Genomic DNA, 23,332 nt, shown 5'->3' with positions numbered 1-23,332 from the left:
TCATCCTGAAAATCTTTCCCTAAAGCAGCCCAGTGAAAGGAAAACTGGCAAATGACATACATTTATAATCTTTAAACAAAAATCAAATGGAAGCTTCCAATATTCTGAGTGTCCTCCAGTCACCATGAAACCTGGAATGCCCAAAGTGTGGGAGAAATGTATGACTTGGCAGATGGTGGTCCAAAGGTTCTCACCTCTTTCTTAGCACCAGCGCTGCCCAGAGTATCAATGCTGTGAGCAGCTTTCAAAGTCAACAAGCGGATCTCCTCAATGGCAATGCGGCTTTCAGCAATCCAGTGAGCTACTACCTCCTGGAGGGGAACAAAGGGCAGCAGAAGAAGCAGATAAGCTGGTGTCTGAGGTCCACATATAACACATGAAAACAACCTATTCTATATATTAATATTTTTAAATGGAAGACTTAGTTTGATATAACCACCCAGCCATATACATAGTATTTGGTATGGCTGCAGGTAACTTTGGAAGATTTTAGAAAAAAAAACTTATTTGCTCATAAAAATAATTTGTTTTGGATATTCTGGTGTCTAAAGTCAAGACAGCCAAACTGAGCAACTGTCTTGTTGCCAAGACTCTCCATACTGGCTATTTTAAATGCTAACTGCATAGTCCCATTGAAACTTGTTAAGTGTAAGGTGGTGGATCTGCTTATAGACAGTCTACATAATTCCCAAGACAATTTCAGTGAGAATGGTCCAGCAGTCCTTCATTGTACTGTTACTGTTATTTATTTAGTAAACATGACTTTTTCTTTGGTGAACAGTTCTATGAATTTTAACACATTCATAGATTGGTATAACTACAATCAAGATACAAAACAGTTTCATCTTCCTCCCAAAATTCCCTTATGCTGCCCCTTAATAGCCCTACCTCTAACCTGTAGAAACCACTGAATGGTTCTCAGTTATTATGTTGTTGTTGAGTTGTGTCCAACTCTTTGTGATCCCATGGAATGCAGCATGCAGTCCTTTGAGCACTCATGTCCACTGAGCTAATGTCCATTGAATACTCACATCCATTGAACTAATGATGCCATCCAACCATCTCATCCTCTGTCAACCCCTTTTCCTCCTGCTCTCAATCTTTCCCAGTATCAGGGTCTTTTCTAATGAGTCAGCTCTTCACATCAGGTGGCCAAAGTATTGGAGCTTCAGCTTCAGCATCAGTCCTTTCAAAGAATTTTCAGGGTTGACTTCCTTTAGGATTGACTGGTTTGATCTTGTTGTCCAAGGGACTCAAGAGTCTTCTCCAATACCACAGTTCAAAAGCATCAGTTCTTCAGCTCTCAGCCTTCTTTATGGTCCAACTCTCACATCTGTACATGACTACAGGAAAAACCATAGCTTTGATTATATAGACCTTTGTCAGCAAAGTGATGTCTCTGCTTTTTAATATGCTGTCTAGGTTTGTCAGTTATTATACTATTGCCTTTTTCCGAAGGTCATATAAATGAATTCTTTAGCATGTGTTCTTTAGAGGCCAGCTTCCTTCACTCAGCATAATTCATTTGAATGTCATCCAAATTGTTCTGTTTATCAACTGTCCATTCCTTTTTATCAGTGAGTAGTATTCCACTGTAGGGATGTACCACAATTTGTTTATCCATTCACCTGTTGAAGGACATTTGGGCTGTTTTCAATTTTTGGTGATTATTAAAGAGCTCCTGTAAATATCTGTATATGAGTTTTTGTGTGAACATACCTTTTCATTTTTAAAAGCAAATACCAGGAGTGGAGTTGTTAGGTCATCTGGTAAATACCTATAAGCTGTCAACATTTTCCAGAATGACTATGCCATTTTACCTTCCCACCAGCAGTATATGAGAGTTCCAGTTATCAGCACTAGGTATAGTGAGTACTTTTAAGTTTTAGCCATTTTCACAATGTGCAGAGATATCTCATGGTGGTTTTAATTTGTATTTCTCTAGTTGCTGATGTCAGAGAAGGCAATGGCAACCCACTCCAGTACTCTTGCCTGGAAAATCCCATGGGCGAAGGAGCCTGGTGGGCTGCCATCTATGGGGTCACACAGAGTCGGACACAACTGAAGCGACTTAGCAGCAGCAGCAGCAGCAGCAGCAGTTGCTGATGTGTTTGTTTGCCATCTATACATTCTGTATTTCTCTGTATTTATTAGGCTTCTTTCATTACTTTTATAATTTTTGGCATATAGATAGCATACATATTTTGTTATATGTGTACCTATTTTCTTTCTTAGTCTATTGTAAAATGGTATTTAAAAAATTTCAGCTTCCAAATGTTCACTGCTAGCTAGTGGTAAAGAACCCACCTGCCATTGCAGGAGCTACAGGAGACGTGGGTTCAATCCCTGGGTCAGGAAGATCTCCTGGAGGAGGGCAATGGCAATACATTCCAGTATTCTTAACTATGGACAGAGGAGTCTGGTGGGTTACAGTCCACAGGGTCGTAAAGAATTGGACATGACTGAAGTGACTTAGCATGCAGTGTATAGAAATAAAATTAATTTTATATGTTGATATAATTCCAAGACTTTGCCAAACTCACTTATTTTTAGTTCTAGGAGGGATTGTTTGTTTTGTTTGGTAGATTCCTAAGGATATTATACACAATCATGTTGTCTGCAAAGAGGCACATTTTTATTTATTTTTTTCCTCAACTAGGAACTTTCTTTTTCTTGTCTCACTGCAATGGCTAAGACTTCCTCTATGACGATAAAGAGCAATGGTGAGAGTAAACATCTTTTGTCCTCAATTTCAGGAATTAAAAGACTCAGTCTTTCATTATTAAGTATGATGTTAGCTATAGAATTTTTAGATGGTCTGAATCAGGTTAAATAAATTCCTTTGTATCTCTAATATTTCATGAATAGATGCTGATATTTTGTCAGTTGCTGTTTTGCATCAATTGATATGATCATGTGGTTTTTCTTTTTAGGCAGTTAATATGGTAGATTACAATGAATAATTTTCTTAATGATTGACATATGAATATGAATCAGCCTTGTATTCCTGGGATAAACATCACTTGGTTGTTCTTTTTATATACTGCTAGATTACTCTAGATTTTTGCATCTATAGTGGTCTGTAGCTTGTTGTTTGGTAATTTTGGTCTCATAAATGAGCTGGAATGTGCTTCCTCTTCTTCATTTTCCTGGAAGAGATTGTGTAGAATTGGTGTCTTTTTCTTCTTTAGTAGTTCATCAGAATTCACCACTGATACCATTTGGGCCTGAAGATTTCTTTTTTCAAGATATATTAAATTGTGAATTCAACTTATTTAATAGAAGCATTTAGGGTTATCTATTTCATATTCTTCCAACAAGAGATGACTCTACACATGGACATCACCAGATGGTCAATACTGAAGTCAGATTGATTATATTCTTCACAGTTGAAGGAGAAGCTCTATACAGTCAATAAAAACAAGACCAGGAGCTGGCTGTAGCTCAGATCATGAACTCCTTATTGTACAATTCAGACTTAAATTGAAGAAAGTTGGGAAAACCACTAGGCCATTCAGCTATGACCTAAATCAAATCCCTTATGATTATACAGTGGAAGTGACAAATAGATTCAAGGGATTAGATCTGATAGACAGAGTGCTTGAAAAGCTATGGACAGAAGTTTGTAACACTGTATAGGAGACAGTGTTCAAAACCACCACCAAGAAAAAGAAATGCAAAAAGGCAAATGGTTGTCTGAGGAGGCCTTACAAATAGCTGAGAAAAGAAGAGATATGAAAGGCAAAGGAAAAAAGGAAAGATATCTATCTGAATGCAGAGTTCCAAAAGATAAGAAAGCCTTCGTAAGTGAACAATGCAAAGAAATAGAGGAAAACAATAGAATAGGAAAGATTAGTGATTTCTTCATGAAAATTAGAGATACCAAGGGAACATTTCATGCCAAGATGGGCACAATAAAGGACAGAAACAGTATGGACCTAACAGAAGCAGAAGATATTAAGAAGAGGTGGCAAGAATACACAGAACTATACAAAAAAGAACTTCATGATGCATATAACCGTGATGGTGTGATCTATCACCTAGAGCTAGACATCTTGGAGTGCAAAGTTGAGTAGTCCTTAGGAAGAATCACTATGAATAAAGCTAGTGGAGGTGATGGAATTCCAGTTGAGCTATTTCAAATCCCAAAAGATGATGCTGTGAAAGTGCTGCACTCAATACACCAGCAAATTGGAAAACTCAGCAGTGGTCACAGGGCTGAAAAAGGTCAGTTATCATTCCAATCTCAAAGAAAAGCAATGCCAAAGAATGTTCAAACTGCTGCACAATTGCACTCATCTCACATGCTAGCAAAGTGATACTCAAAATTCTCCAAGCTATTCTTCAACAGTACATGAACCAAGAACTTCTAGATGTTCAAGCTGGATTTAGAAAAGGCAGAGGAACCAGAGATCAAATTGCCAACATATGTTGGATCATAGAAAAAGCAAGAAATTTCAAAAAACATCTATTTCTGCTTCATTGACTATGCTAAAGGCTTTGACTGTGTGGATCACAACAAACTGTGGAAAGTTCGTAAACAGTTGGGAATACTGGACCACTTTATGTACCTCCTGAGAAGCCTGTATGCAGGTCAAGAAGCAACAGTCAGAATCAGACATGGAACAACAGATTGGTTCAAAATTAGGAAAGGAGTATGTCAAGGCTGTTATTGTCACCCTGCTTATTTAACTTATATGCAGAGTACATCATATGAGATGCTGCCTGGATGAAGCACAAGCTGGAATCAAGATTGCAAGGAGAAATATCAATAAACTCAGATATGCAGATGGAACCACCCTTAAGGCAGAAAGTGAAGAGGAACTACAGAATCTTTTAATGAAGGTGAAAGAGGAGAGTGAAAAAATTAGTTTAAAATCCAACATTCAAAAACTAATATTGTGGCATCCAGTCCCATCACTTCATGGTAAATAGGTGGGGAAACAATGGAAACAGTGAGAGACTTTACTTTGGGGGGCTCCAAAATCACTGCAGATGGTGACTGCAGTCATGAAATTAAAAGACATTTGCTCCTTGGAAGAAAAGTTACAACAAACCTAGACAGTGTATTAAAAAGTAGAGACACTACTTTGCCAACAAAGGTCCATATAATCAAAGCTATGGTTTTTCCAGTAGTCATGTATGGATGTGAGAGCTGGACCGTAAAGAATGCTGAGCACTAAAGAATTGGTGCTTTTGAACTGCAGTTTTGGAGAAGACTCTAGAGAATCCCTTGGACTGCAAGGAGATCCAACCAGTCAATCCTCAAGGAAATCCATCCTGAATATTCAGAAGGACTGATGCTCAAGCTGAAACTCCAATACTTTGGCTACGTGATGTAAAGAGGCAACTCAATGGAAAAGACCCTGATGCTGGGAAAGATTGAAGGCAGGAGGAGAAGGGGACGACAAAGGATGATATGTTGGATGGCATCACCGACTCAACAGTCATGAATTTGAGCAAGCTCCGGGAGATGGCGAAGGACAGGGAAGCTTGGCGTGCTGCAGTCCATGGGGTCACAAACAGTCGGACATGACTGAGTGACTGAACAACAACAATTTCATATTCAGTGAGCTTTGGAAGTTTGTGGGTTTTTGAGGAGTTGGTCCATTTCATCTAAGTTGTTAAATCTATATGATCGGCATACATGCCTGAGGGTGTGTTTCTCAAGCTCCAGACCTAGAGTGAAGGAGACTCTACTTAAGCTTCAGCACCAGTCCCCATTCTCTAGTTTAGCCTTTCCCAGAGAACTTTAGACAGTAGTTTAGAGAATACCTGCACAAATTAAGAAACTCATGCTTCCAAAGACTTCTGTTTCTAGGAAGATGGAATAGATGTACTTTCCCCTATTCCTTCAACAAAGTACAAACCAAAAACGGGCACTGTCTATAAAACAAGCATAACAAGACTCTGAAAGGTAGAGAGAAGAAGGTAGACTGCAAGGGACTTTTGGACCAGAAAAACAACATGAGATTAAGTTCCCTGGATTTTCTCTTTGTCTCATATAGCCCAGACTTGGAGCTGAAGAAGCCAGCAACTTGAAAATGCCAATGAGCACAGACCAAAATCAAATGAAAAAGAGCATCAACAAAAGTCTACTGTCTATAGCTGAAGGACTGGGAAAGGGCAGCTAGAAAGACAGAAAACTTAGAGAATAACCACTCTATCTATGCCAAATACCACAGAAAAAAATCATTGGCCCCACCCCAACTCATGCCAACACAGGCTTCCACCATTCTGAGTGCTGTAATGAGGTACCTCAACACCCCGTCCAGGGTGGTATCAGACAGTGCCAAGTAAGGAGTGACACCAGGAACAAGTTCTCTCCCTTCTATGATGTCAGTGGGGACCACTCAGTGATAATACATCTCTCTCCTCAGGTATCAGTGTAGGTGGAGTGGGAACCTGGACTTCTACCTACTGGCAGAGGTAGTGCAACCCTTTCCTCTAACTGAGTACTGCCAGATAAACCCAGCTAAAATAGAAAGTTTAAATAAGGTCTCAAAATATATTATGAAAATGTTTAGGTTTTAATAAAAAATCATTTGTCATGTCAAAACCCAGGAGGTCTGAAAATGAATGATTATGTGAACACTGAGGTGACAGAGATGTTATAATTTCTGACAAATACTTTAAAGCAACTGTAATAAAAATGCTTCAATTAGTAAATGTAAACACAGTAGAAACAAATGAGAAAATAGAAAGTCTCAGTAAAGAAATTTAAATATTAGTAATGAAACAGAAGAAATAAAGAACCAAATGGATATTTTATAACTGAAAAATATAACAATATAAATAAAAACCTCAATGAATGGGCAGTGGATGGTTTAGCAAAATGGAGGAGACAAAGGAACAAATCAATGAACAGTAAGATAGGTCAATAGACACTGATCAATCTAGACCACTGAGAGAAAATAGAGCAAAAAATTCTTTAAAAGACTAGCATTAGGGACATGTGAATTATAACAAAATATCTAACATTTATGACACTGGAGTCTGGGAGATGAGAAAGAGGGCAAGACTGAAAAAATACTCAAAGAAATAATGGCTGAAAACTTCCCAAATTTGGCAGGAGACATAACTTATAGATTTAAGAGGCTGAGTAAACCTAAGGCATAATAAATCCAAGAAACCCATGCCAAGACACATCACAATTAAACTTCTAAAAACTAAAGACAAAATCTTAAAAGCAGCCAGTGAAGAATGAAAATAAATGCATATGCCAGGAGGAAATGGCAGGATATTTTTCAAGTGCTGGAAGAAAAGAATTGTCAACATAGAACCTTATACTCAGTGAAGATATCCTTGTTGTTCAGTCGCTCAGTTGTGTCTGACTTTTTGTGACCCTCCTGAAGGAGGAGAAATCAAGACAGTCTTAGATAAAGGAAAACAGAGAACACTTACCTATAGACCCTAAATAAGAACAGCTAAAGAAAGTCTTCTAAACAGAGGGGTTAAAGGGGAACCTAGGAAAATCAGGAAGGAATAAACCATGAAAAGAAAAATATGGCTACAGAAATTGGTTTTTCTTTTCCTCTTGAATTTTCTACACTGTTTGATGTTTAAAGTAAACATTTTAATACTATGTGATGTTATTCTACATGTACATAGAGGAAATATTTAAAACAATTATTTTATAAATGGTGGAGGTTAAAGGGAAGTAAAGTTTCTTCATTCAAACTGGTCAAATGATGATACCAATAGATTAGTGAGATATATACATACATATATTAATATATATATTATTATTATATATTATATGTATTTATATTATAATACCCAGAGCAACCTCTAAAAGAGTTTACAAAGAGATACAATCAGAAACATTCTAGATAAAGCAAAGTGGACTTCTAAAAGTGTTAAATTAACTGATTGGAATGCAGGAAAAAAAACAGAAACTAAAAACAAACATGAAATGGCAGCCTTAAGCACTAGCCTCAATCTTATTACAGACAATGAACTAAAAAATGTGACCCAACTAACTATATGTCATCAAGAAATTCACTTCAAATATAATGATATCGGCAGGTTGAAAACAACCTACCAAAAATGAAAAAATATATCATGCAAACATTAATCAAAGGAAAGCTCCTGCTTTCCTATATTAATATCAGCTATATTAACCCCAGATAAAAGTAGACTTCAAAGTACTGAGAATTACTTGGAGGTCAAAGCACAGAGACAGAGAAAGTCATTATATAATGATAAAAGGGTAAATCCTTATGAAGTCATAGCAATCCTAAATGTGTAGGCATCAAATAACTGAACTGCTGAATAAGTAAATAAAAAACAGAAAGAACTGAAAAGAACAGTAAACAAATCCATAGTTCTACTTGAAGACTTTAACACCCCTCTCTCAACCATTGATAGGACAATTAGAAAACCAGCAAGGATATAGAAGAACTCAACAATAACATCAACCAACAGGATCTAGTAGATATTTACAGAACACTCCACCCAACAAAAGCAGAATCTATATTCTTTTCAAGTATCCATAAAACACATAATAAGATAAACCATATCTTAGTCTATTAAGCCAACCTCAACAAATTTTAAAGAACTGAAATAATATAGAATTTATTTTGTGACCACAATGGAATCAAAAATAGCAAGATAACCTCTAAACACTTGGAAATTCAGTAACACATTCTCGTGACCCACTTCCATGTATCAAAGAGAAATTTCAAGGGAAATTGAAAAATACACTGAATGGAATGAACCTGAAAATACAATACATACAAATTGTGGGATACAAATAAAGCAGTACTGAGAGGAAAATTTACAGTGCTAAATGCATAGACTAGAAAAGTGGAAAAGTCTAAAATCTATAATCCAAGCTACCATACCAAGAACCTAGAAAAACAGAGCGAAATAAGTCTGAGGAAAGCAAAAGAAAAGATATGATAAACAGCAGAAATCAATAACACTGAAAACAAAAGAGAAAATGAAACAAAGATCTTGTTAATATTAACTCATAACATATCAATTATTATATTGTATAATTTTATATGTTAATAGTTAATACATATTCTTTGAAAAGAGCAATAAATTTGACAGACCTCTAACTAGACAGACAAAGAAAGGAAGGCACAAATAAACAATTTTGTATCCTTTAGGGGATATCACAGAAGACTTTGTAGACATCAATAGGATAATAGGAGAATATTATGAACAACTCTTTGAACAACTCTTTTTGCATTACTATGAACAAAGCTAGTGGAGGTGATGGAATTCCAGCTGAGCTATCTCTAATCCTGAAAGATGATGCTGTTAAAGTGCTGCATTCAATATCCCAGCAAATTTGAAAAACTCAGCAATGGTCACAGGACTGGAAAAGGTCAGTTTTCATTCCAATCTCAAAGAAGGGCAATGCTAAAGAATGTTCAAACTACCACACAATTGAGCTCAATTCATACGCTAACAAGGTTATATTCAAAATCCTTCAAGTTAGGCTTCAATGTATGTGAACCAAGAACTTCTAGATGTACAAGTTGGATTTAGAAAAGGAAGAGAAACTAGAGATCAAATTGCCAACATTCATTGGATCACAGAATAAGTAAGAGAATTCAAGAAAAAGATCTCCTTCATTGACTATGCAAAAGGCTTTGACTGTGTGGATCACAACAAATTGTAAAAATTTCTGAAAGGGATGGGAATACCAGACCACCTTACCTGCCTCCTGAGAAACCTGTATGCAGGTCAAGAAGTAGCAGTTAGAACTGGACATGGAAAAACAGAATGGTTCATAATTAGGAAAGGAGTATGTCAAGGCTGTATATTGTCACTCTGCTTCTATGCAAAGTACATCATGTGAAATGCTGGGCTAGATGAAGCACAGGCTGGATTCAAGATTGCTGGGTGAAATATTAACCACCTCAGCTATGCAGATGATACCACCTAATGGCAGAAAGTGAAAAGGAACTAAAGAACCTCTTGATAAGGGTGAAAGAGGAGACTGAAAAAGCCAGCTTAAAACTCAACATTCAAAAAACTAAGATCATGGCATCTGGTCTCATCTTTTCATAGCAAATAGAAGGGGAAAAAGTGGAAACAGTGACAGATTTTATTTTCCTGGGGTTCAAAATAACTGTGGATGGTGACTGCAGCCATGAAATTAAAAGATGCTAGCTCTCTGGAAGAAAAGCTATGACAAATCTAGACAGCATATTAAAAAGCAGAGACGTCACTTGGCTGACAAATATCCATAGAGTCAAAACTATGGTTTTTCCAGAAGTCATGTACGCATGTGAGAGTTGGACCATAAAGAAGGCTGAACGAAAAAGAATTCATGCCTTCAAATTGTACTGGAGAAGATTCCTCAGAGTCCCTTAGACAGCAAGGAGATCAAACCAGTCAATCCTAAAGGTAATCAATCCTGAATATTCATTGGGAGGACTGATGCAGAAGCTCCAATACTTTGGCCACCTGATGGGAAGAGTCGACGTACTGGAAAAGACCTTGATGCTGAGAAATACTGAGAGCAGGAGGAGATGGGGGCGATACAGGATGTAACAGTTGGATGGCATCACTGAGTCAGTGGACATGGGTTTGAGGAAACGCTGGGAGATAGTGAAGGAAAGGGAAGCCTGGCATGATGCAGTGCATGGTGTCACAAAGAACTGGACATGACTTAGCAACTGAACAACAACATGTTTGCTACAGTACATTGTTTCAGTGGTGGATATTTTGATCAGTTTCCCTATCACAGTGATGTTCAACATGGTAGCCAATAATCATATGGAATGTGAAATATGTTTAGTCTGAAACAAGATGTATTATACATGTGTGAAATGTACATCTAATTTAGAAGAATCAGTTTTTAAAAGAATGTAAAATACCCACTAGTAATATTTTTATATTGATTTCATGTTGAAATGATAACATTTCAGATATATTGGATTAAATAAAATGTATTATTAAAATTAATGTCATCTGTTTCTTTTTACTTTTAAAAAATGTAGCTACTAGAATATTTTCAGAGAAGGAAATGGCAACCACCTCCAGTATTCTTGCCTAGAGAATACCAGGGACAGAGGAGCCTGGTGGGCTGCCATCTATGGGGTCACACAGAGTCGGATATGACTGAAGAGACTTAGCAGCAGCAGCAGCAGGGAATTTTAAATTACATTTCTGGCTTACACTATTTATTTCTGTTGGATGGCACTGTCCTAGATGTTGAAACCAAGCTCTGAATTGACAATGTCAAACAAAACTCATCAGCAGTCAGTGTCTTTTTTTAATGGCTATCCAACTAGGTAACAACAGACTGGTTCCAAAATGAGAAAGGAGTGTGTCAAGGCTGTATATTGTCACCCTGCTTATTTAACTTATATGCAGAGTATATCATGCGAAATGCCAGTCTGGATGAAGCACCAGATGGAATCAAGATTGCCGGGAGAAATATCAATAACCTTAGATGTGCGGACAACACCACCCTTATGGCAGAAACTGAAGAACTAAACAGCCTCTTGATGAAAGTGAAAGGAAAGTGAAACAGTTGGCTTAAAGCTCAACATTCAGAAAACTAAGATCATGGCATCCGGTCCCATAACTTCATGGCAAATAGATGGGGAAACAATGGAAACAGTGAGAGACTTTATTTTCTTGGGCTCCAAAATCACTGCAGATGGTGACTGCAGCCATGAAATTAAAAGACACTCCTTGGAAGAAACGCTATGACCAACCTAGACAGCATAGTATTGATGCTTTTTAACTGTGGTGTCAGAGAAGACTCCTGAGAGTCCCTTGGACTGCATGGAGATCCAACCAGTCAATCCTCAAGGAAATCAATCCTGAATATTCCTTGGAAGGACTGATGCAGAAGCTGAAACTCCAATTCTTTGGCCACCTGATGCGAAGAACTGACTCATTTGAAAAGACCCTGATGCTGGGAAAGACTGAAGGCAGGAGGAGAAGGGGATGACATCAGTTGAGATGGTTGGATGGCATCACCGACTGGATAGGCATGAGTTTGAGCAAGCTTCAGGAGTTGGTGATTGACAGGGAAGCCGGGTGTGCTGCAGTCCATAGGGTTACAAAGAGTCAGACATGACTGAGTGACTGAACTGAACTGAATTGATCAAACTAGGCGATTATAACTTCATGAACAAACCACTATATGCAATTACTTCTTAGCTTTAGAATAAAGGAAAGTGGTCCTAGGTGGATCTTTACAGGCCCTCAGTTCAGTTCAGTTCATTTCAGTCGCTCAGTCGTGTCCGACTCTTTGCGACCCCATGAATCTCAGCACGCCAGGCCTCCCTGTCCATCACCAACTCCCAGAGTTCACTCAGACTCACGACCATCGAATCAGTGATGCCATCCAGCCATCTCAACCTCTGTCGTCCTCTTCTCCTCCTGCCCGCAATCCCTCCCAGCATCGGAGTCTTTTCCAATAAGTCAACTCTTCGCATGAGGTGGCCAAAGTACTGGAGCTTCAGCTTTAGCATCATTCCTTCCATAGAAATCCCAGGGCTGATCTCCTTCAAAATGGACTGGTTGGATCTCCTTGAAGTCCAAGGGACTCTCAAGAGTCTTCTCCAACACCACAGTTCAAAAGCATCAATTCTTTGGTGCTCAGCCTTCTTCCCAGTCCAACTCTCACATCCATACATGACCACAAGAAAAACCATAGCCTTGACTTGACGGACCTTTGTTGGCAAAGTAATGTCTTTGCTTTTCAATACGCTATCTAAGTTGGTCATAACTTTTCTTCCAAGGAGTAAGCGTCTTTTAATTTCATGGCTGCAATTACCATCTGCAGTGATTCTGGAGCCCCCCAAAATAAAGTCTGACACTGTTTTCACTGTTTCCTCATCTATTTCCCATGAAGTGATGGGACCAGATGCCATGATCTTCGTTTTCTGAATGCTGAGCTTTACGCTAAATTTTTCACTCTCCACTTTCACTTTCATCAAGAGGCTTTTTAGTTCCTTTTCACTTTCTGCAATTTGATCTCTGGTTCCTCTGCCTTTTCGAAAACCAGCTTGAACATCTGGAAGTTCATGGTTCACATACTGCTGAAGCCTGGCTTGCAGAATTTGGGGCATTACTTTACTAGAGTGTGAGATGAGTGCAATTGTGCAGTAGTTTGAGCAAGGGCTTCCCTGGTGGTGCAGAGGTTAAAGCTTCTGCCTGCAATTTGGGAGACCTGGGTTCGATCCCTGGGTTGGGAAGATCCCCTGGAGAAGGAAATGGCAACCTACTCCAGTATTCTTGCCTGGAGAATACCATGGATAGAGGAGCTTGGTGGGCTACAGTCCATGAGTTGCAAAGAGTTGGACACGAATGAGCCACTTCACTTCACTTTGAGCATTCTTTGGCATTGCCTTTCTTTTGGATTGGAATGAAAACTGACCTTTTCCAGTCCTGTGACCACTGCTGAGTTTTCCAAACTTGCTGGCATATTGAGTGCAGCACTTTCACAGTACCATCTTTCAGGATTTGAAATAGCTCAACTTGAATTCCATCACCTCCACTAGCTTTGTTCATAGTGATGCTTTCCAAGGCCCACTTGACTTCACATTCCAGGATGTCTGGCTCTAGGTAAGTGTGAGTGATCACACCATCGTGATTATCTGGGTTGTGAAGATCTTTTTTGTACAGTTCTTCTGTGTATTCTTGCCACCTCTTCTTAATATCTTCTGCTTCTGTTAGGTCCATACCATTTCTGTCCTTTCTCGAGCCCATCTTTGCATGAAATGTTCCCTTGGTATCTCTAATTTTCTTGAAGAGATCTCCAGTCTTTCCCATTCTGTTCTTTTCCTCTATTTCTTTACATTGATCGCTGAAGAAGGCTTTCTTATCTCTTCTTGCTATTCTTTGGAACTCTGCATTCAGATGCTTATATCTTTCCTTTTCTCCTTTGCTTTTCGCTTCTCTTCTTTTCACAGCTATTTGAAAGGCCTCCTCAGACAGCCATTTTGCTTTTTTGCATTTCTTTTCCATGGGAATGGTCTCGATCCCTGTCTCCTGTACAATGTCATGAACCTCATTCCATAGTGCATCAGGCACTCTTATCAGATCTAGTCCCTTAAATCTATTTGTCACTTCCACTGTATAATCATAAGGGATTTGATTTAGGTCATACCTGAATGGTCCAGCGGTTTTCCCTACCTTCTGCAATTTAAGTCTGAATTTGGCAATTAGGAGCTCATGATCTGAGCCACAGTAAGCTCCCAGTCTTGTTTTTGTTGACTGTATAGAGCTTCTCCATCTTTGCCTGCAAAGAATATAATCAGTCTGATTTTGGTGTTGACCATCTGGTGATGTCCATGTGTAGAGTCTTCTCTTGTGTTGTTGGAAGACGGTGTTTGCTATGACCAGTGCATTTTCTTGGGAAAACTCTATTAGTCTTTGCCCTGCTTCATTCCATATTCCAAGGCCAAATTTGCCTGTTACTCCAGGTGTTTCTTGATTTCCTACTTCTGCATTCCAGTCCCCTATAATGAAAAGGACATCTTTTTGGGTGTTAGTTCTAAAAGGTCTTGTAGGTCTTCATAGAACCGTTGAACTTCAGGTTGTTCAGCATTACTGGTTGGGGCACAGACTTGGATTACTGTGATACTGAACGTTTTGCCTTGGAAACGAACAGAGATCATTCTGTTGTTTTTGAGACTGCATCCAAGTACTGCATTTCGGACTCTTTTGTTGACCATGATGGCTACTCCATTTCTTCTAAGGGATTCCTGTCCGCAGTAGTAGATACAATGGTCATCTGAGTTAAATTCACCCATTCCAGTCCATTTTAGTTCACTGATTCCTAGAATGTCGACATTCACTCTTGCCATCTCTTGTTTGACCACTTCAATTTGCCTTGATTCACGGACCCGACATTCCAGGTTCCTATGCAATATTGCTCTTTACAGCATCAGACCTTGCTTCTATCTCTGACAGATGATCTAAGAAGAATTAAATGGGTGCTCTAAGAAGGCACCAGATTTATTTACTAGGAAAGAACTTTGATAAAGAACTTTTTGCTTTAGTGCCTGGAATAAATTAGAAGGCAGCTGGAAAGGATCTCCAAATTCAGGGAAGTGGAATGTTACTTTGACAAATTAAAAAAGGGAAAAAAAGCTAGCCCAGATTTTTATTTGACCTGTTCACACATCTCTTTAGCTCTTGCCAGATCATTTCCTTTATGCCAAATGCAAGAGGTTTTCAGAGAAGGGAGGCATATTTTTGAAAAGCCCAGGCTTGTTATGCTTGCTACATTAAGTTTACAAAGTGGAAAAGAAATTTCTCTTTAGCACAGTATTAAAACATCTGTCATGAAAGCAGCACTTGAGGAGAGTGCTTTTGTGTGTTCAAGATGCCTGTAGGTAAACCTTTCTGTTTCTCCTTGCACCCCTCTCGGGGTTTGGGTGGCAATTTTGAGAAGAGAAATGTTCATGAAGTGACGTTTGATGCCGTGAACAACTCTTTAGCTCTTACTCCAGCAGCATTGTGGAGTTGTATTTATAGCCTCAAACTTTCACATCATTTTACCTCCTCGAGTGCCCGTCCAACAGTTGAACACTTGCCCTCACTGTTTACTAAAAGGGTTTTCTACAAATTATTCCCAGGCATGTGCCATAAAGCACGCTATATTTTTTCGTAAGAACAATGTTATAACTAAGTCATAGATTTGCTAAATAATATTTCATAAAAAAGAAAGCATGGCCTTTAAGAATTCTCCGTAAAAAATATATTGTAAAATATTTATAAGGTTATCACAAATGAACTTTATAACTCCTTGTAAAGTACAGTTGAGACAATCTTATAAAATGTACTAAAATATACATGTCCAGCAAACATGGATACAATTTACCACTACAAGTTTGACCTAACAGTACGTTAGCAATCTTAAGTATTAAATATTTAATAATAAATTTTCTTACCTTCTTAGAAGGGCTTTTAGGGGGATGATTTGGCTATCTCATTGCTCTTAAGAAGTTTTCCATTTCGGCTTAAAGCTCCTTTGAATATTTCTTGTAAGCAAGGAAGTCTGATATGGTAGCATCTTTTCCCTCTTGATAAATATTTTCTAATTTGGATTATAACAATAGGCTCAGTAGTACGTAACTTAGATGTAAAAATTCAAAATATCATGAACATCCCAGCTAATGCTGGTCCCATTTCTACTTGCATTTCTCTAGTGACAGGGAACTCACTTCTTTATAAAGCAGTCCTTTCCGTTTTTAGATCTCTTTTCTTTCACTGAGTTTTGGGCTATTTTCCTATATCTCTCCACTTATCTGTCTTAATTCTTCCACAGAGCCAAAGAATAAGGCTTCATTGTTCCTTAAAACAGCCCTCTCATGTCCACAGAGAGGGCTACTCTATGAAGTTCTCTAGAGAACAAGAACCGGAGAAAGTTGAACAAATTATCGACACTTTGTGTGCTGAGGTGTTGAAGCACTTAAGAAATTATTAAATATTGCACAAAGATAACTATCTCTCATCAGCCTATATATATATATTCACACATAGCTTGAATCTTAGGATTTTTCATTAATTTTTATTGGAATATTGTTGCTTTACAATGTTGTGTTAGTTTCTGTTGTACCAAAGTGAATCAGCTACATGTATACATATATCCCCTCTTTTTTGGATTTTCCTTCCTGTTTGGGTCACCACAGAGCATTGAGTCTCTTGTGCTATACAGAAGGTTCTCATTAGTTATCTATTTTATACACAGTAGTGTATATATGTTAATCCCAACCCTCCTATTCATCCTGCCCTGTCCCGCCTTGGTATCCATGTTTGTTCTCCACCTCTGTGTCTCTATTTCTGCTTTGCAAATAAGTTCACCTGTATCATTTTCTAATTTTACATATAAGTGGAATCATATGTGGAATATGATATTTGTTTTTCTCTTTCTGACTTAACTCTGTATGACAGTTAAGTCTGATGATCCACATCATCAGACTACATTTAAATACAGACTACAAATAAATATATTTTGTGGAAAAGAATCACCTTGTTTATGCAGAGGAAATCTCTTTCTGACCAAATGATGTTATTTTGGTTCAAGGTTAGTATAGTGCATTGGGCTACAATAAATTCAAATAAGTAATTATTCTTACATGTGAATAAAGCTTCTTCTTAAAGGCCACCCTTTGGTTTGCTCGTTCACACATGATCTGTAAAGCACGTTCAGCCAAACCTATTGTTCTCATACAGTGGTGGATTCTGCCAGGTCCAAGCCGGCCTTGGGCAATTTCAAATCCCCTACCTTCACCTGTGAAAAAGAAAGGAGAACATGACCACAGCCTATTTCTTTTGTTATTTACACAGATCCTGAGAAAATAATGAACATCCTCAATAAAAATGGCATTCCAGTAGGAAAAAAGTAAGTTCTGTAATAAGGTTCACTATACATTTATGGAATTTTGATTTCTACTACATAGAAATGTAAACCACCATCATTAAAAACTTGGATCAGATTCAAAAACTGTCTCTTCAGTACCTACTGTGCATAAGTTTTTTTGTTAGTGTTGCAGTGGTTACCAAGGCACATAAGAAACAGTCCTGAGTTTAGAAACTAGAAGAGGGGCAAGGATGCTAGGGATAAGGGATATGGAGAAGGGCAAGAAAGGCATAGGAGGGAAAGGTGTCTGTTCATCATGGTAACCTGAGGGCCTGGCAGGATCAGGGGCTTATTGAATGGATGAGATAAGGAATACAAGAACCTCCTTGAAAGAGGTGGCATCAAAGATGTTCCCTGAAGGTTGGGTAGGATTCCAACAAGCAAGAGGATGGAGTCATTCAAGGAATACAGTGTTCAGAAACTACTGAGGTTTTATTAAAACAAGTAGAGGCTTGACGATCATGTTTTAGGAAAAAGTATGTTGCTCCGAATTGTATAATTTTTGTATTTAGCTATGTTTTCAATAGATGTGATACCATGTCAAATACTTAAATAAAACCTTATTATTGTTATTATTACCAAAGGGAATAATTTTCCCTTATAAATGGAGTAAACAAGAAGGAAAGTATCTAAATTATGGTAGACTTCACATCTTTTTCAGATTTAGACCTGAAAATATATTTTTTAAATTACTAGGGAATCATTTGTTCAATTTATCTCACCTAGTATTAAACTGGTGGCAGGAACTCGCACTTGATTGAAATGGATCTCAAAATGTCCTCCATGGAAATTATCTATAAAATAGAGAATGAGAGTTTAGAGAACAAAATGAGGTGACAGAAAGGTAGTCAGAGATAATTAATCTACTGAAATATGATTCTCAAAGACAGTGGAATTTAAAGGCCTCATATGTCAGACATTTCTAGGTAGATCTGAGCCCTGAACCCCCAGTGCTGTGCAGCCCAAAAAACTTATCAACTGTTTAAGAAATTTTAGATATGATTTCATCCAGAGGTTTTGAATGGATTCTCTGAGATTGTAGAGCTGTGAAAAAGAAGATGGCTCCATAGCTCAAATTAGATCATTTTATTATTGCTTCTTCTTTGAAATTTTTAATATACAGGCTTCTGAAGAAAATTTTGCTTGGGGAAAAAAAAAGAAGGTTCCAGTGGTTCAAAATCTGCAAGTGAATTATATAATTCTTTTTTACCACTGTGGAAACCAATGCCTGAAGATGTAAAGAACCTGCTCAAAGGAACAGAGCAGGTTTAGCATTAGAGACAAAGCCAAGGCTGGACCTGCAAGTATATTTGCTTCCAGTCTAGGCTTGTTTGCCTCTTGAAAATGCTGGCATGTGACAGAGACTGGGAACACATCCACACTTTGTCTTTACATCATCCTTCCTCCTCGCCAAGTTCTGGAGATAATCTCCAGTTAACTCCCCACCCTTTTCCTGTCAGAACAGACATTAATAATCAACTCTGTCCACACTATTTCTTTTGGCCTTGGCACAGAGAGTTGGAGATATACTGGTGAAACGGTCATACTGAAATTCGAAACATAGGCTCTACAATGGTGGGTATTAATAGCCAACCAACATTATAAACCCATTTTCATGGTCTTTTAGGCTATTGTTCTACAACCCAACCACTTAACCTGTGGGTACATTTTCTAGCTGCAGCCTATAAAAAGCAATCCGTCTCTTGAATATTTGCATTAGCTACATTTAACAATAAAGAGAAAGCCAGGGTCACCACAAAACCTAAAGTTCAGTAAACTTTTTAATAACATTTATCATTTGCTGACAGCTACCTAGCTTATTTACATATCTGTATTTATCCTCTGTCTGTCCCCCAGCAAGTAAGCTCCACAAGGGCAGAGATCTTAGTTTACTGTGTTCACTATTGTATTCTGAGGACCTGTAACAGTGCTTGTGTGTGTGTGTGTGCATGTTAAGTCGTTTCATTCATATCTGACTCTTTGCGACCGTATGGACTGTAGCCTGCCAGGCTCCTTTGTCCATGGGATTCTCCAGGCAAGCATACTGCAGTGGGTTGAGTGCTCAACAAATACTTGCAGAGTGAGAAACCTGAGCAGCAAGGAAACAGTGAACATGAGACTGAGCAAAAGTATCCTTGCTTCTTAGACATTCCACCCAAGGACAGAAGGAAGGAAAAGTTCTGCATTCAAATCAATCAAAACCCTTTGCTTACTAACTCTTGTAGGTTGATTAAGAAAGTTAAAAATGAATATTACTGTGAGTTACTTAATTTTTCACATCTATTTCATTAACCCTTCCTCCTGGATGATGAAAAGAAGACTGGCACACAGAGTTGCTGTGCCTTAAATGCCAGTTTGCCCTTTTCCCAAAGCAGACAAAATGTGGTAGAATGCTGCACCACCTCTCTTTTCATTTGTTCTATTCTGAACTCCACTGGTAATTTATACTAAGGGTCAAAGGATTTCTAAGAATCCATCTCATGCACTAAAATGTTATTTATTTCCTTCAGAGTTACTGCATATTCTAGGTTTCCTACTTGCAAATACACAGACAAATTGATTGAACACTTACCCAGGTAGCCAAAAACTGTCAAGGGCCTTATTATTTCTACTCCAGGTGTGTTGATGGGAACAAGAATCATGCTGTGTTGTTTGTGTCTGGTCAAAAGAAAAGTAGATGTTAGGAAGCTTGCTAAGTGGAAAAATAAAACAAATGTTAGGTGGAGACTCAACTGTCATCTTTTCATTGTTGCTATCATGTAATCATGTAAGTAATGATGTCTGGAATAGGAATTGTATAAAAATCATTAAGTACATTCAGATGCAGGCTGTGATCTGGAACAACAATGATTTGAAAATATGTGAAAGTTATTTAATTGAGGCTTCTCCTTGCTCAGAATGGTAACTGGGAACTGATATTTAATATAGTAAACATTTCAAGATTATTGCCTTGGATCTAAATATCTAATCAGTTAATTACTTACAAACAGTTTTGAAAAAGTTTATATATCTTATAATTGGATCCAAACAGCTTTGAGAATTCAGCAACACTTTTTAAAACAGGAAATTTCACAGTGAAGAATGTATACCAACACTTCCTAAAATGTTTTCTAAATATATCTTTAGCAAAATAATTGTGAAACAACAGATATATGACTTTTAATATCATGATATACTTTATATTATTATAATTTATGGGCCTAAATAGTGAATTTTAAGTCAATTAAGTGAGTACAAAAAAAGACTGACTCTTATTCCTCATAGATTTCTCAATCCCTATTGTTTTATTACCTGGTTTCAGAGTTATTGTTAATTCTTCCCATAACAATTGCAATTTTGCACTTTGGATTCCCAGCTCCTAAAATCAGAGAGACAATGAAAAGAATACATTATAAGAGAAATTTTTAGTCTGACATTTCACACTGAAGGTTCTAATCTTTCAAAGTTTGCCTCTGGCAAAAACAAACACATAGGAAGAAAGCCCTTGATCATCAAAAAAAGAAATGCTTATGTACAAAACTGTATATCACTCAAGAAAATTGACTAACTTAGGCCAAGAATGGACTTTTTCAGTGAGAACTGCTGCATGTAAATAACCAGAAGTCAAAGAAGCCATGAAAGAACTGCAGCCCTTAAGACAAGGTGATGGCTCTCCCATTCATACCATTTCAAACATCAGCATGCTGGAAAGATTATGAACTTCTAGCGTATTTCCTCCTGTTTAAATCTCATATTCTCTGACCTATGGACAACAGGACCAAAACTCACGATATTTACTCCTCAACCAGTGACTGAGAAAGACTTAATTTCCCTAGCCATGGAGTTGGATGAGGGTGAGTCTGTTTCAATTAAACAAACTGAAAAGCATTAATCCATTTACAGACAATTAGAAATTTGAATACTTACTGGATATGTAACGATACTAAGTAATTTTAGGTGTGCTAATGACATTGTGGTTACATTTTTAAAAGAGCTCTTATTGAGATGCACACTGAAATATTCGTGAGAGACATAATATGATACCTGGGATTTATTTCAAAATAATGTGGAGAGGAGGAAATGGGAATAGGGATGAAGCAAGGTTGGTGCCCTGAAAGTGTTTTCCTGCTTCTTCATTTAATGAATAATTTTCCATTGTATTCTAGACATAATAATTCCTTTGTTTTGAAGACTCTGGATTCTGTTCTCTCTCTCTGAAGAGGGTTAATGTTATTGTTTTAAGAGGCAATTAACTTAGGTAGAGTCAAACTGCAGAGTCTGTCTCAGTTAAGGTGAATGAGAGGCCACATTTCATTTTAGCTCTTTGATTTAGCTGCAAGGTGCTTTGAGTCTGCCTTGTGAATTACTTTGATTCATGAGTAAGCCAGAGACTTGGGCAAAGTTTACACAGGAGACAGAGCTCTCTTTCTCCGGTTTCTCCTTTCCTGGAATCTCACCCTACTCTATCATTTTTCTGGGAGCAATGGCTGCCTTACTATCCTCTAGTTCCTTAGGACACAAAGACCTGCATTATCTAGAGAAGTTTCAGCATTCTCACACCACATTGAGTCCTTAGGCCAAATCCTTAAAATGAGACCTTGGGCCCATCTCATCTAAATTCTGACTCTGCTACAAAATCAGCCTGTCTTTGGTCACTCTACAGACTCTTCAGGTAGTTATTTTTTGTAGTATTTTAGTTGTTATCTGTGAGAAGGTCAATCTTAGGTGCTTAATCCACCACACCAGAAATGGAACTCCCCTAGAGTTTTAAAACTTTGCCAAAACCAGGTTTTCACTTATCTCATGTGATGGTTTCTATCATTAGTGTCAGCTGAAGTTTTAGAAATGCAATGATCACCTCAAAATATGATCAGATAAGAGGCAGAATTAGGAATCTTAGAAGCTTAAAAAATTTTAAATCAATAAAACCAAGAGCTTACCATTCGATTCCCCTCAATTATTCTACATTGTGAATTATACATGTAAAGTAAAATACGGTTAAAGTTAAAATATAATTGTTTTAAAGCCAAAGCTCTAATTTGGGTTTCTTCAAATTTAATGGAAACTATTTTTTTTTTCAATCAGTTCTGAAAGGACTCTTTATAAGAAGGATGTATCAGCTGCTACATCTTCCAGATTTTAGTGAAAAAAGATCTTCCCACTCACATATCTCAAAATTAAGTTTTAAAAATCTCAGATGTTATACTCTTGATGTTCAGTCCACTTGACTATCCTCATTTATTGAACCATGTTTGACTTTCCAAATTGTGTTTAGTTATTTTTACAAAAGTGTGTCCTTCTGATTTTTACAGGTGCTAATACAGAGAAAATGAATTCCAAAATTCTAAGGATCAACCCAAAAACATTAGGATGATTCAAACAGTAGATGATAAAACTTAAATTTCAATGTAGATATTAATGGAAATTTCTTATCTGAAAATGCTGAGCAGAGGGAATTTTTTTACCCTTGATTGACTCTGGTTCTACAATGTTATGCAATCATGCTTTGATTTTTTCTAGAAATTATAGACAGAAGAATCTTTTCCAGAAAGGCTTATTTTTAATTTTTCAACGGGATATTTTTCCACTTGCAGTTTTTTAGGTTTTACTTGTAGGAAGACTTGAGGCTCTAAGAATGAAGAGTCCGGCCACTTGCTCCATATAACACATTGTCTCCTTGGTGGGTGTACGTTTAAAAATCAGATTAGGACATAATGGTATGACTTGGGGTTCATTTCATTAGAGATCTTTTCTTTGTCCACTTTATCCTGGTAATCAAAACCACTCTGGGTACATCTTTTAAGGATTCATGGATCTTAATCCTTCAAAAGTAAAGTCTTCTCTATAACTCCCTTAAACCCTAACTGAAAGCACTCCTTTTCTAATTCCATATTTTTTCTCTAATATTTCCCAATAGGATTTCTTGTCCTGCTCTTTTTATCATGAAAAATTGTTGCCACAACTTTAAGTACTCAACATATTTCAGATATTAGGTAAATTTTG

The 23,332-nt window shown here is 37.5% G+C and overlaps 1 protein-coding gene across 1 annotated transcript in view; it reads right to left on the bottom strand.

Annotated features, from left to right (window-relative positions):
- Positions 1-23,332, bottom strand: part of ACAD11 (acyl-CoA dehydrogenase family member 11) — a 114,061-nt gene that overhangs the window by 3,380 nt on the left and 87,349 nt on the right. Inside the window, exons 14-18 of the mRNA XM_052642058.1 lie at positions 20,642-20,708; positions 19,923-20,008; positions 18,073-18,144; positions 17,067-17,221; positions 195-311 (exon numbers count right to left, since the gene is read on the bottom strand). Coding sequence (XP_052498018.1) covers positions 195-311; positions 17,067-17,221; positions 18,073-18,144; positions 19,923-20,008; positions 20,642-20,708 — 497 coding nt within the window. The remainder of the gene's footprint in view (positions 1-194; positions 312-17,066; positions 17,222-18,072; positions 18,145-19,922; positions 20,009-20,641; positions 20,709-23,332) is intronic.

The sequence above is a fragment of the Budorcas taxicolor genome, chromosome 1 (assembly GCF_023091745.1).
Source record: "Budorcas taxicolor isolate Tak-1 chromosome 1, Takin1.1, whole genome shotgun sequence".
In the NCBI taxonomy this organism is placed as follows: Eukaryota; Metazoa; Chordata; class Mammalia; order Artiodactyla; family Bovidae; genus Budorcas; species Budorcas taxicolor.
Note: the sequence above shows the minus strand (reverse complement) of the source record. Positions and strands in the feature narration are given on the sequence as shown.